General features: G+C 36.9%; 1 protein-coding gene across 1 annotated transcript; it reads left to right on the top strand.

The window, feature by feature from the left end:
- Positions 1 to 6,227: 6,227 nt before the first annotated feature.
- On the top strand, positions 6,228 to 13,710 carry LOC129924233 (uncharacterized). Its single transcript, XM_056018149.1, has 3 exons — positions 6,228 to 6,558; positions 11,178 to 12,048; positions 13,489 to 13,710. The coding sequence occupies exons 1-3, from the start codon at positions 6,234 to 6,236 to the stop codon at positions 13,691 to 13,693; spliced, it is 1,401 nt and encodes a 466-aa protein (XP_055874124.1). The 5' UTR covers positions 6,228 to 6,233; the 3' UTR covers positions 13,694 to 13,710.
- Positions 13,711 to 13,728: the final 18 nt, after the last annotated feature.

The raw sequence follows: 13,728 nt of genomic DNA, 5'->3' as shown, positions 1-13,728 counted from the left end.
AATCTCATCTTGTGATTAAGCCCTACATGTAGAATTCTGGAACAACTAGACCTATATCTAGTTTCTTAATATAATTTTAATGCTCTTATGGAAAGAAATTTTCAGTGGGGACTATCACCCATGGCCAACAGGGGACAACAGTATTGGAGGTGAGTAGTTTTAAATACCTCGGAGCTATAGTTTCAGATGAAGGAACCAAACCTAAACTAGATAGCCTACTTACCAGAATTGCACAGTACACAGCAGCACTAGCAAAACTCAAATTATGGGATAACTAAAAATACTAATAATGATGTAGGCTAGATGTAATTAATTCCAAACTAAGTGTATGTAATGGTTGTGTTTTTCTACGTCACTCAAGCACAATCTATATTAGTCAAACATGTAAAATAATAGTTTCTATGGCGTCCAGAATGTAAATTCACTCCCTAAAGATTTTAAACATGATCTTTAACCATCCACAGAGGATTGAAGCGGGCATGACCAGAGAATAAATGCCACACAAGGCAGTAAAAAAGGTCTAACGTATGCTATTGTGTGTTTACTATTAACCTTTGGAGCCAACTGCAAAATTAACGCAACACAAATAACACGAGCGCAACTTTTAGTTTAGGAAAGAAACTTCTAATTGGTCCCTTCTGTTTGGACCATTGTTTGATGTGATTTGAGAAAAGCGGGAGCATGGCTTGGAAAAGTAAATAGATATGAAAAGAGATTATGTAGAGCAGTGTTTCCCAAACTGTGATCCGCGGAACTCTAGTGCTAGGCCAGAATATGTGCTTCACGAGCTAATGGAATAATTAGCTAGTGGGCCACCACGTGAATTATTATCTCTAAACAATAAGCAAAGTGCTCCTCTAAATACTCAGAATGTGCGGAGTGTTCCGTTTCCGAAACACTGACAGAGAAATAAAAATTGATTTGAATAAGAAAGAAAAAACACGTTTCATTTGTTAATGTCGAAAACCTTTTTGGACCCACTCCGAACATAAAAAGGCCTCAGTGTTAAACTATATGCTCGTCTCATAATACTATGCATTGGCAAATCCTAAGCTTATATCAAGAGGTCCGAACAAGACTCTGGCTCCAAAACCCTCCTATAGAAGTAGCCTAAAACTAAACGGAGAACTGCCTGATCTGGACACCACTGTGCGGTTCATCTCTGATATATAATTAGGCTACTGATCTGAACCCTCCGACATGCAAAATAAGAACGAAGAAGAAAAAAAATCCTTAGCTCAATGCAAAATAAATTTGTAATAGATCTAGACCAACAATAATAAATCTGTGCTATTAGAATATTTTTTACCAACTGTTTTTGTTTAGCGCAGTTTCATGCTTTCTCAATGCGGTAGGATCCTATCACCATACTGGGCCAGTTGGAAAAAGAAGGGGGGTAGGGGGAGGGAGAAGAACTCATCATATGTTACAGTGATCGCTTTTTAAACTCAGCGCTGAAGCCTCCTGAAGGGGACTAATTCAACGTATACCACAACATCTGAGAAGAATGATTTCTTTTCTTTTTTGATACCAAACAAAATAATTACCGATGGTTGATTATCTAATTGTTTTTATATTGATTTTTTTGTGTTTTCATATAATTGTGCAAAATTTAAATTTGATCCGAGATTGGATCTGGGAGAAATAACATGTACAAAGGTTTTCCAAGACAGATTTGATAGATTTGATATAAGCTTTGTAAAAAAAAATAATTCTTAATACCTGAATTTCTTCTGGAATAGTGTGCACTAGTACATTAAAACCTTACCTATTTTTATATCATAGTCAAGGTTGATTTGCTTTATACTAAAATACATAGATCAAATTACTAAAAAGAAGCTAGGAAATTCCCACAATTACACTTTTTTAACTCATTTGAAATAAAAAAAATAGGCTAGTGTAGTATCTCCCTGTGATTAGTTTAAACTTGCAAATACTTGCAATTTTTTTTAAAAGGTAGAATTTATTTAATATTATAGAATGTAAATAAGGTCGATGTAGAAAACTCGTACCATTATAAAACTGAAAGCTCATCATAAATTAAATAAAATAATTTATTCTCTGTTAGATAGGCATAGAATATAATAGTTTATACTACTTGTTTATTTAAATCGAGTAGACTATAGAGCCAACAACGGTTGAATCTAGATCCATATAAGTAGTTTATTTGAAATCTGTTTGGGAACTATTGTTATAAGAGTCTAGTATAACAGCTCAGTAAGTATTTTTTTTTAATATGTGCGCCAGCGTGTAGCAAAGTAGGCTTGCCTAACGATTGTAGGAAAGTTTGGTAACTTATAACTGCAAACATTTTATGTGTTCTGGATCATTGGATGTTATGTATGTATTCTTTCTTCATGTCTTCAGTGAGAATAGAATATCCATTTAATGCTTCCTCACCATTATGTTGTGTTACTGTTACTGTTTTAAAACGTTGCATTGTTTTTAAATTCAACAGACTACGGGTTTAAATGTGTTTGCTATGCCACAGGCCGCACACATAATTGGCCTCCTTCAGTCGCAGAACGACTATGGTTCATCTCGAACAGTTTTGAATATGGCTGTGGAGCCCTATTTGGGAGAGACACTCCCGTCTTCATAGATATATGGTGGTAGAGAAGCTTGCCATTTTTCGTATGACACGCTTTTCTTCAAGAGCTGAGTTTTCTCGCTGTCCATAGCTTTCTTGGTCACCGTCTCTCTCCAGCTAGTGCGGTCAGTATCAATGTTCGCTGATTTTTAAATTCCGTTTTATCATATCCATAGTTGCCATATCTGTTCATAACAGTGTAGTCTGTGCATCTTCCCCCCCCCCCTTTCGTTTCTACAGCGTATTCCTGTCTGCATTGCTCAAGCAAACATAATTTTCTATCGTTCCTACTATTGGTCTCTTCGTCGAATTTTGTGTTTAAAACAATCACCAGTCACCGGTATTCGTCTCTGTACTGTGTTCATTTTTTTTTTTTTTTATAGAAGTTAAAGTTTAATTTTGGGATCGATGGGTGGCCAGCCAGGCGGAAACTAAATGTGTTCTTGAAACAGTCGTTAAGTTGTGATTGCTACGAATTGGAGTAGGTTATCTATCGATCTTGTCTAGCGTTAAGTTACCCATACACACCAAATAGGAATTCTTCTGTCTGTTGAGAACAGGAACAGCATTTAAATTTATTTATAAAAAACACTCTCTTAAAGGCGTATCCAGAAATTTTGTGTGGGGACACTGTCACTATATATGTGACTTTACGATTTTAAAAAAATGGTGTCAGAGGAAGTAATGGTCTTCATCTCTGTGCTTCTCTGCGTGACTTCTGTACTATTGCAATAAATTTACTGTAGGCAACTCAACGGGGTTAACAGTAAAAGATCAAGGTTCTTTATTTTAATGAAAAACAAACCTTCCATACATACGGAGTCTTGTCTTTTCCTCCAAACCTCCTTTCAGAATAATAAAACACTAGACTCTACCCTGTGCTGCTGCAGGTCCACTCAGTTATCAAGCAGCTTAAAGAACGGTCCTCTGTTCATTAGACTCTTAAATGTTTTCTCGCTTCTAGGCCAAATAAGGCTTCTTTACGTCTATGGTGTGTTCTTGTCCCATGTCAAATAGTGCGCTGGTACGCACCATAATCGCCGGTGCGCACCATAAGCGCTGGTGCAGAACATAATTATTACTCTATCAATAATTATACTAGGGATGTAAGTAGTGGGGCGGTCAAGTGCAAACGCTAAAACAGGAGACATCTCTCCCTTTCCATTAGGCTATGTACTTAGTGATTCCAACTTTTTTTTTTAGTTCTTGTAGATCTGCTCTACACACTGAACATATGGAGAGGGAGGGTAGCGGAGTGACAATCATCTTTATACTATAACGTAGAAAGTAAGTCGTATGTATGTAGGCTATGTATGTATGTATGTTACGAATAGAAATCAAAATCGTTTGACCAATCTTGATAAAACTTGGCAGAAGTGTTCCTTGGGTACTAACTTAGACCGTAGTGTATGTATTGTAGCCCTAAAACAAACGCTCTAAATGCGAGAATAGCTTTAGCCGCATTGACACACTTTTCCATAACTCGCGCGCACAATTACTTTCTCCGCGTAGTGATACGAATGAAATTAACGTCAGAGGTCAAAATATCGCGCATTATAAAGGCATATTATTAAAATAATAAACTACTAACATAATACAATTTACTTTCCATTGTGTTTTTAAAGTCTTTTACCCTACAACTACCGATTAGGTTTCATTTTAAATTGTATTTTCAATTTACTTTTTTCTTTCGTATTTACTTATGCGCATTTAGACCTCTTACCAATATATCTACACATATTCATTGCCGTGTTGACAAACATTTTTCATTCACCATAGCTCGGTTTCTAGGTCAACACTATATTACTATAACCTACTGTATCTAGGCTACTTTCTAGGGCAACACAAAGTGTAGGCCCCTATAGTCTGCAGTATGACGGGAATAAGCTAACACTACAGTAAGACCTATCTATGAAGCCCCTTTCGTGACAAGTAGCGTGCTGAGACTTATTCTCTTAGAGCAAGGGTTCTCAGCCTGTGAGTCGCGACCCTTTGGGGCTCGAATGACGATTTGCCATTGGTCGCCTAAGACCATTGAAAATATGGATTCCTATACTGCAGAATCTACGTCATGCTTTTTTTTTTTTTAAATAGTCACATGAGTTTGCAACACACAAAAAAATGGTAAATACGAAATAAGTTAAAAAGTAAAAGTTTGCCTTGCGGTCTATAGAAGCAGATGATGTAAAGGTCATATGTTTCTGTGGCCCTCGGTTAACGAGGATGTCATGTCGCTAGCATAACGACCAACCACCTTTACTTTCCCCAACTAATTTCAGGTACCCATTAGAGCAGGGTGGACTCAGAGGCGCCCAAAGATCCCCGAGTTAAAAATCCCAGTTTTTCACCGGGATTCGAACCCTGGATGATCACTTTACCGCTCAGCCACCGTGTCTTCCGAATAAGAAATAGAATAGTAAAGAAATGGCTGTCACAAAGATGCAGTTGTATTTATTTATAATGCAATCATAATGAGAAATATTTATTTTAAGACTATAATGATAGATAATTTTATGGTGATAAAACCTAAAACTATGGCAATGCATATCAAATATTTACATTAATTGAACTGTTTTTTACGGTTGGGGGTCGTCGCATAGTGGAGAATCATAGAAGTGGGTCGCCGACCTAAAAGGTTGAGAGCCGCTGCCTTATAGCACGTGAGTGCAATAAAGTAGTTATGAAAAGCATTTTTTTTAAATTAGTGGACAGAAAAGCTAAATACCCGTCGCCTCAGCTTAGCGCCTCCGTGGAGACGTCTAGTAGTGGAACTAGATAGTCTAAGTACGAGTAGCGAAGAAGGCCCCTGCAGGATTGCCTGGGTGAGCTTTTTTTTTTTTTTTTATCTCAGTCGAGATGGGGATGGAACAAATAGCCAGCACCCCAGTCCAAACAGTCCGCCACGCCGTTCCACAATGGGGCCGCCATCAGTGACCGGATAGCTGGAGTGGCGGTCCCTACACGGAATAGTGGCGGTAACTGCCGGTAACAGTTTAGGAATATGAGACAAGCTCACCATGGTTAACGCTACCCTCGGCCACTTATAGCGTATGGACTAAATAGTACAGTGAGCGGGCGCCGAGTACGAGATACGGTCAATTTCTTGCCAAGTCATTATGGCCGCTTCTACTGGAAGCCCTCGGAGAGGACGGGGGTGAAGATGCCCATGTCCAGGCCTGTTTGTTGCATAAAAGTCTTTCTAAAGATCATGGGATTGGTGCCGATTCCCTACTGGACTTCATGGAAGGTATCACTGCCCTGAAGTCTCAATGAAGGTGTGTCACCAAGTTATACCTGGACGATTTCCTCGCAAATGCCTCCATGATATTGCTACTGTTGGAAAACGCTTTCATTCTGTCGTAGGACATGTTCGGCATTCCTTATTCCTCACACCCTTATTAAGTAATAGCATGACGTTTTTTTTTTCTACAAGATTGAACAGATAGTTCGAGCTTATCCGAAATCATTCAACAAGAATACAACATGAATAGAACATAATTGTATAAAAGAACTTGTGAGTACGACTGGAACGCAGAGGCCCTTTTACGAGTTTATGCAACTGAAACTCCCATTATTATTTTTTTCCTTTTTTAATTTTTTTTTCTTTATTTATTCTTTTTCGCGTCATTAGAGAGGCTTCAAGATGGGAGCAGGAACTTCAGTTGTAAAAGCAACAGCTCGTCATCAAGCTATTGAAAAAATAAATACTAAAGCGAATAAAAAAACCAAAACTTCAACTCCAGCCGTTGATAAAAACAAAACTTCAACTCCAGTCGTTGAAAAAAACAAAACTTCAAATCCAGCCGTTGAAGAAACAAAAACTTCCACTCCAGCCGTTGAAGAAACAAAAACTTCAACTCCAGCCGTTGTGGAAACAACAGCTCCAAATCATGCCATACAGGAAAAAGCTGGAGCTAATCAAGCCGTTGAAAAAGCAACACATCAACTAAGTTTTATGGACGAAATGAGTAAGTTTCTATAAATATAAACACACACCACCACATAGGCTAATGGATGTAATAGCAAAGGGCATATGATATAGATCTACTTGTAGAGATGCGGAGCGGGGGGGGGGAGTGCAAAAATTGCATTATCACTTATTTTTAATTACCGGTAAGTCATAATTATAAATGACTGGCCAGACTTTACCACCTAGCGGATTATAAATGTAATAAACAACGCAATTGTAAATATTTATTTTATTGTATACTTTATAGGGCAGCCTCACAGTAGCCTACAGATTGCGATGCGCTTGACATGATAGTATTGCACAAATTGCATTTAAGATAAAACTATATTTATAGATAGATACATAGTAAAGTTCCCCTTTCAGACCTTGCGATCAGATGATGTTAATGTCATCTGTTTCTTTGGCCAACGGTTAACGAGCAGGGTGTTATGTGGCCAGCACAACGACCAACTGCATTTACTTTCTCCAACTAAAATCAGGTACCCATTAGAGTTGGATAGACTCAGGGCCGCCTTTAAAAAAAACCCGGAATTCAAAAGCCCAGTCTTTATCGAGATTCGAACCCAGGATTCCAGGTTTGGAAGCCAAGCGCTTAACCACTCAGCCACCGCGCCCCTTTAGAAATATACACGCTAAACATGAAAAAAAAAATATCTTAGCCTGATTGAGTAGAATGGCAAGACCTATTTTATAATAATAACAATAATAATAATAATTATTATTATTAGACCTATTATTATTATTATTATTATTATTATTATTATGGAAATGGAGAAAAAAGAAAATAAGTGAACCTAAGCTTACAGATTAAGCGATTCTGGAAGTTGTCTAAAATAACAATATGGCTTGTTGTTATATCAACCAAGGAATAATTACCACTGACCTCATTGACACCTTCAAGGCCCTTAACATGCCTAAGAATATTCTGGTTGTCTGCCAAAGAGTGGTACCGCTGTAGGCCTGCCATATCACCTGAAAATTTCTCAGCGGACACTTAAATGGACTACAATGAGTTTTGCTTCTCTTTATCGAAGCTCGACCCTGGCAGTGCCATAGAATGAAAACTCGTTCGTTTCTAACATAATAATAATAAAATGGGATAAGAAACCTCTCCCAGGTTATAGGCCGCCAATAACTTTACGTTAGTGACATTAAAGGTTGTAATTAAAAAGGGGGAGTGGTACGGTGGGAGTGCAGATTGATGTGAATGAAAGTGATGTGAATGAAAGTGATGTGAATGAAAGTGATGTGAATGAAAGTGATGTGAATGAAAGTGATGTGAATGAAAGTGATGTGAATGAAAGTGATGTGAATGAAAGTGATGTGAATGAAAGTGATGTGAATGAAAGTGATCGTGAAGGAAAGTGATGTGAAGGAAAGTGATGTATATAAAAGTGATGTGAATGAAAGTGATGCGAAGGATAGTGATGCGAATGAAAGTGATGTGAATGAAAGTGATGCGAAGGAAAGTGATGTGAATGAAAGTGATGCGAATGAAAGTGATGCGAATGAAAGTGATGCGAATGAAAGTGATGTGAATGAAAGTGATGTGAATGAAAGTGATGTGAATGAAAGTGATGCGGATGAAGCGGATGAAAGTGATGCGAATGAAAGTGATGTGAATGAAAGTGATGCGAAGGAAAGTGATGTGAATGAAAGTGATGCGAATGAAAGTGATGCGAATGAAAGTGATGTGAATGAAAGTGATGTGAATGAAAGTGATGTGAATGAAAGTGATGCGGATGAAGCGGATGAAAGTGATGCGAATGAAAGTGATGTGAATGAAAGTGATGCGAATGAAAGTGATGCGAATGAAAGTGATGCGAATGAAAGTGATGTGAATGAAAGTGATGCGAAGGATAGTGATGCGAATGAAAGTGATGTGAATGAAAGTGATGCGAATGAAAGTGATGCGAATGAAAGTGATGCGAATGAAAGTGATGTGAATGAAAGTGATGCGAATGAAAGTGATGCGAATGAAAGTGATGTGAATGAAAGTGATGTGAATGAAAGTGATGTGAATGAAAGTGATGCGAATGAAAGTGATGTGAATGAAAGTGATGTGAATGAAAGTGATGCGAATGAAAGTGATGCGAATGAAAGTGATGTGAATGAAAGTGATGTGAATGAAAGTGATGTGAATGAAAGTGATGCGGATGAAGCGGATGAAAGTGATGCGAATGAAAGTGATGTGAATGAAAGTGATGCGAATGAAAGGGATGCGAATGAAAGTGATGTGAATGAAAGTGATGCGAAGGATAGTGATGCGAATGAAAGTGATGTGAATGAAAGTGATGCGAATGAAAGTGATGTGAATGAAAGTGATGTGAATGAAAGTGATGTGAATGAAAGTGATGTGAATGAAAGTGATGCGAATGAAAGTGATGTGAATGAAAGTGATGTGAATGAAAGTGATGCGAATGAAAGTGATGTGAATGAAAGTGATGCGAATGAAAGTGATGTAAATAAAAGTGATGTGAATGAAAGTGATGCGAATGAAAGTGATGTGAATAAAAGTGATGCGAATAAAAGTGATGCGAATGAAAGTGATGCGAATGAAAGTGATGTGAATGAAAGTGATGCGAATGAAAGTGATGTGAATGAAAGTGATGTGAATGAAAGTGATGCGAATAAAAGTGATGCGAATAAAAGTGATGCGAATGAAAGTGATGCGAATGAAAGTGATGTGAATGAAAGTGATGTGAATGAAAGTGATGTGAATGAAAGTGATGCGAATAAAAGTGATGCGAATAAAAGTGATGTGAATGAAAGTGATGCGAATGAAAGTGATGTAAATAAAAGTGATGTGAATGAAAGTGATGTGAATGAAAGTGATGTGAATGAAAGTGATGCGAATAAAAGTGATGCGAATAAAAGTGATGTAAATGAAAGTGATGTGAATGAAAGTGATGTGAATGAAAGTGATGCGAATGAAAGTGATGTGAATGAAAGTGATGTGAATGAAAGTGATGCGAATGAAAGTGATGCGAATGAAAGTGATGTGAAGGAAAGTGATGTAAATGAAAGTGATGTGAATGAAAGTGATGCGAAGGAAAGTGATGTGAGTGAAAGTGATGCGAATGAAAGTGATGCGAATGAAAGTGATGCGAATGAAAGTGATGTGAATGAAAGTGATGTGAAGGAAAGTGATGTAAATGAAAGTGATGTGAATGAAAGTGATGCGAAGGAAAGTGATGTGAGTGAAAGTGATGCGAATGAAAGTGATGCGAATGAAAGTGATGCGAATGAAAGTGATGTGAATGAAAGTGATGTGAAGGAAAGTGATGTAAATGAAAGTGATGTGAATGAAAGTGATGCGAAGGAAAGTGATGTGAGTGAAAGTGATGCGAATGAAAGTGATGTGAATGAAAGTGATGTGAGTTAAAGTGATGTGAATGAAAGTGATGCGAATGAAAGTGATGTGAAGGAAAGTGATGCGAATGAAAGTGATGCGAATGAATGTGATGTGAATGAAAGTGATGCGAATGAAAGTGATGCGAATAAAAGTGATGCGAATGAAAGTGATGCGAATAAAAGTGATGTGAATGAAAGTGATGTAAATGAAAGTGATGTGAATGAAAGTGATGCGAATGAACGTGATGTGAATGAAAGTGATGTGAATGAAAGTGATGTGAATGAAAGTGATGTGAATGAAAGTGATGCGAATGAAAGTGATGCGAATGAAAGTGATGCGAATGAAAGTGATGCGAATGAACGTGATGTGAATGAAAGTGATGTGAATGAAAGTGATGTGAATGAAAGTGATGTGAATGAAAGTGATGTGAATGAAAGTGATGTGAATGAAAGTGATGTGAATGAAAGTGATGTGAATGAAAGTGATGTGAATGAAAGTGATGTGAATGAAAGTGATGCGAATGAAAGTGATGCGAATGAAAGTGATGTGAATGAAAGTGATGTGAATGAAAGTGATGTGAATAGGTGTGTTGGACGGAAGTAACGTCAGAGAGAGAGACTATTTAAGATAAAAAATAACTTCCAGTGTTTATTTTTTGAATCCAGATTAAAGTCTTTGTAGAACTACTTTCTGTGTTAATATACTTATGATAGAGGCTCATCACAAACCTACATATATTATACCTAGACTGAAAAAACAAAGACAAATTCGTACCCGATCGTATCAACTTGATCGGACAATACGTGAGGGGGAAATACTTAACACTCATTTAAGGGGACTAAACCCAACAAATTTAGCCATATATGTGAATACTGAAGGATTAATTTCCCTTAATGGTATCAAACAAAATAATGAATTACCAGTTATTAATTGACTAAACGTTTACTTTTTTTTATTGATTCATGTCTTGTTTATGGTAATGAATAATTTTGTGAAGTTTCAACTTGATCCGAGAATGGGTAAGGGAGAAATAACACACTTTTTATCAGACATACAGACAGACAGAGTTGATATAAGCTTTTTAAAAATATATACTGTCACTATCATTTTTAGATGTCTTAATAAATAAATGTAAAAATTACAATGTGAATAAAAGAAAGTTCATAAAGATTTTGTGTACTTAACAATTTTCAGCTTGAACTGTAACAAAGTCCGCTCGCTACAGAATTTGAAAAGCTAAACCATGCTGTTTTTTTTTTCAGATTTAAATCGAACTCTTCCTAAACAATCCCAAAACATTAGGGGAAAAGAAGACGCAAATGGTCTTCAAGATCACAGCGGAATTAGAAACACACCAAAACCATTGGTATCCAGTGATTCAAACACGATTTTACCTTCTATAATTTTAGGAAATTTAATTTCTTCGGAACCAAGCATATATAAAGAAGGCAAAATTTTTGTTGGCAGAATCTTATTAACTCAGTATGCCTCGTTTCAGTTTCTGCAAACGCACTTGAAATATTTGCAAGATCTGGCAAAAGAAGATCAATGCGAAATTAACCTTTGCCCTGATAAAATACAAGTAAAGTTAAACTTGTCAGATAGAATTACCGCTAAAGAAGTCAGGGCTTTCATTGATAAAGCGATGTTGAAGATTGCCAATTTTTTAAGCCAATTTATTGTTTTAAAATTTGAAATGGACGGTTCTAGGTTATCAGATTTTAAGTCATTTAGTAAAGGTAAAATGTCCAACATTTTTGTAGACTATGAAACGAACGAAGTTCTGGCAATTAGTACAAAAACGTTCAAAGATTTGGAAAACAACCTAAATGAGTTGTACACTCGCTATCTCGACAGAGGCGTAGCTGAAACAAATGTTGAAGTATTCAGAGCATTCAGTCCACGATTCAATACAAATCAATCAGCAATGATAAACAAAACATCTTCAAGCAGAAGTGAAATTGTATTTTCCAGCGGAAAGCACATCTTTGTAAGAAGATTTTTGATGAAAGAATTCTATGCGAACACAAAGATCAATCGAGATGCCAAGTTTAAACTGTATATAGATAGGTGTATCATCAGAGGGACACAAGAAGCCATTAAAAGATTTGAAGAATACTTTAATAGTTTACTGTAAGTATTATTGTATAATTAAGATTTTAAAATAATTTAAGCCGTTCAAACTTAACTCTAGTTGTGACTGACGCGGATAGGGGGGTTATTGTGAGTGTGTGTGTGTGTGTGTGTAGCCAAATGACACAAATTACACAGGCCAGTGCTAAACGAGCGGCCAATCGTGACCAGTGACGACACGGCGACGTTTTGGAACGTGCTCAGGTCAGTCACGGCGGATATAGTGATGGGTCGAGCGATGTTCCGTCCGGTTCTAGAAGGCCTTCAGGGACCCTATATAAGAATCGATGGTGTTACAGTCAAGACGCTCGGTTCAGTACTGTTCAGTGCAGTGTAGTTTTGTACTTCGTAAGTACGAGACGAAGTCTCGATCTACGATCAAATCCGGTACAGCGAGCCCAGTGTGTGAAGTCAGTCCGGAATAGTTGAACCCCGTGCGTCTGGCACGAGAGCGGAGAGGCCAGTAGAGTTTGATAAAGCAGTACAAGAGTTGATACGGCGGTACGATTATCAACGGTGAAGCATTTGCAGAGTCAGTGTTACTTCTTGCAAATAATGATTTATCAAAGTGTTAAGTAAAAAAAACAACAAAAAAAAAACATTAAAGTGTTACGTTTTTTTAGAGCCCTTAGTTGTCAAGTCTTTTGAGTTGGTAGTATCTAGACATCATCCAGAGAGCCTGGATAGTGAGAGTCTTCAATATTATATCATTTTTTAGATAATCGTTACAGCATAATATATATAAGCGTACATTACAGTTAAAAAGCATATATTTAGCCTACATATTTAGGAATATTATCCTTCTTTCAACTCTCGGTGCCCCCAGTGCGGGGAACAAGAGGAAACCGTGTCTCGTATTCTTTTTGAGTGCCTCAACTTGCTTATGTCCGTCTCGACAGATCTGTACAAACAAAATTTCTCGACCTGTGTGGCGGCATACTTGCACTACGCCAAAACAGCAGGGTTTCTGGCCAGGGCTTTTGCAAGACAGGATTTGAATCTCTCAAGCCCTCACTCAAATGGAGTTTGATGATGATCTTTTCTTTTGAATACTATATAATAATAGAAAGTTCTTCTAAGCCATTGTCTGATTTAAGCAAACTGCTCCATGCTATAATGGACTTGGAAAAAAATACTTACACGAATATTTAGGAACGGTATGTGTCTAGATCTTTGAGTCTTTCTTGGTATTTTATGTTTTTGTATTAATAATTTATGGTTTACAATTTTTGGTAAATTTCTAAATTACTTGTGTACTAAAATTTTTCTAAATTAAGTAGTTTTACTATCGGTATTGCTCGTTTAAAAAATTAAATGTAAAACTTCAAAGAGTCAACAATGGTGCTCAAAATATTTTTGAAGGGGTTCTAGGATAGAAAAGAAGAAAAAGAGAAACTATGTGAAAACGTGACCAACAGTATGAACAAATCTTTTGTTTAGGACAAAAATAAACGTCTCAGAAGTTCAAGTCAAGTTTTTTGGAATACAAGAATTCCTCCGAAGTTATGAGGGCCAAAACTTGTTAAAAAGTATTGAGAATGGCAACAGATGTATCATACAGTTGAAGTCTGATGCAGATAAAAAAGTAGAGTCGCTAACATCAGTATCAAACCAAAAAACATCTTCAGTAGGTAAGATGAACTGAAAAAACAAACATAGGCAGTAAGTGTAACTAATTAT

This window comes from Biomphalaria glabrata, chromosome 1 (assembly GCF_947242115.1).
Source record: "Biomphalaria glabrata chromosome 1, xgBioGlab47.1, whole genome shotgun sequence".
NCBI classification, from domain to species: Eukaryota; Metazoa; Mollusca; class Gastropoda; family Planorbidae; genus Biomphalaria; species Biomphalaria glabrata.
The sequence above is the reverse complement of the archived record's forward strand: the minus strand, read 5'-3'. Positions and strand labels throughout refer to the sequence as shown.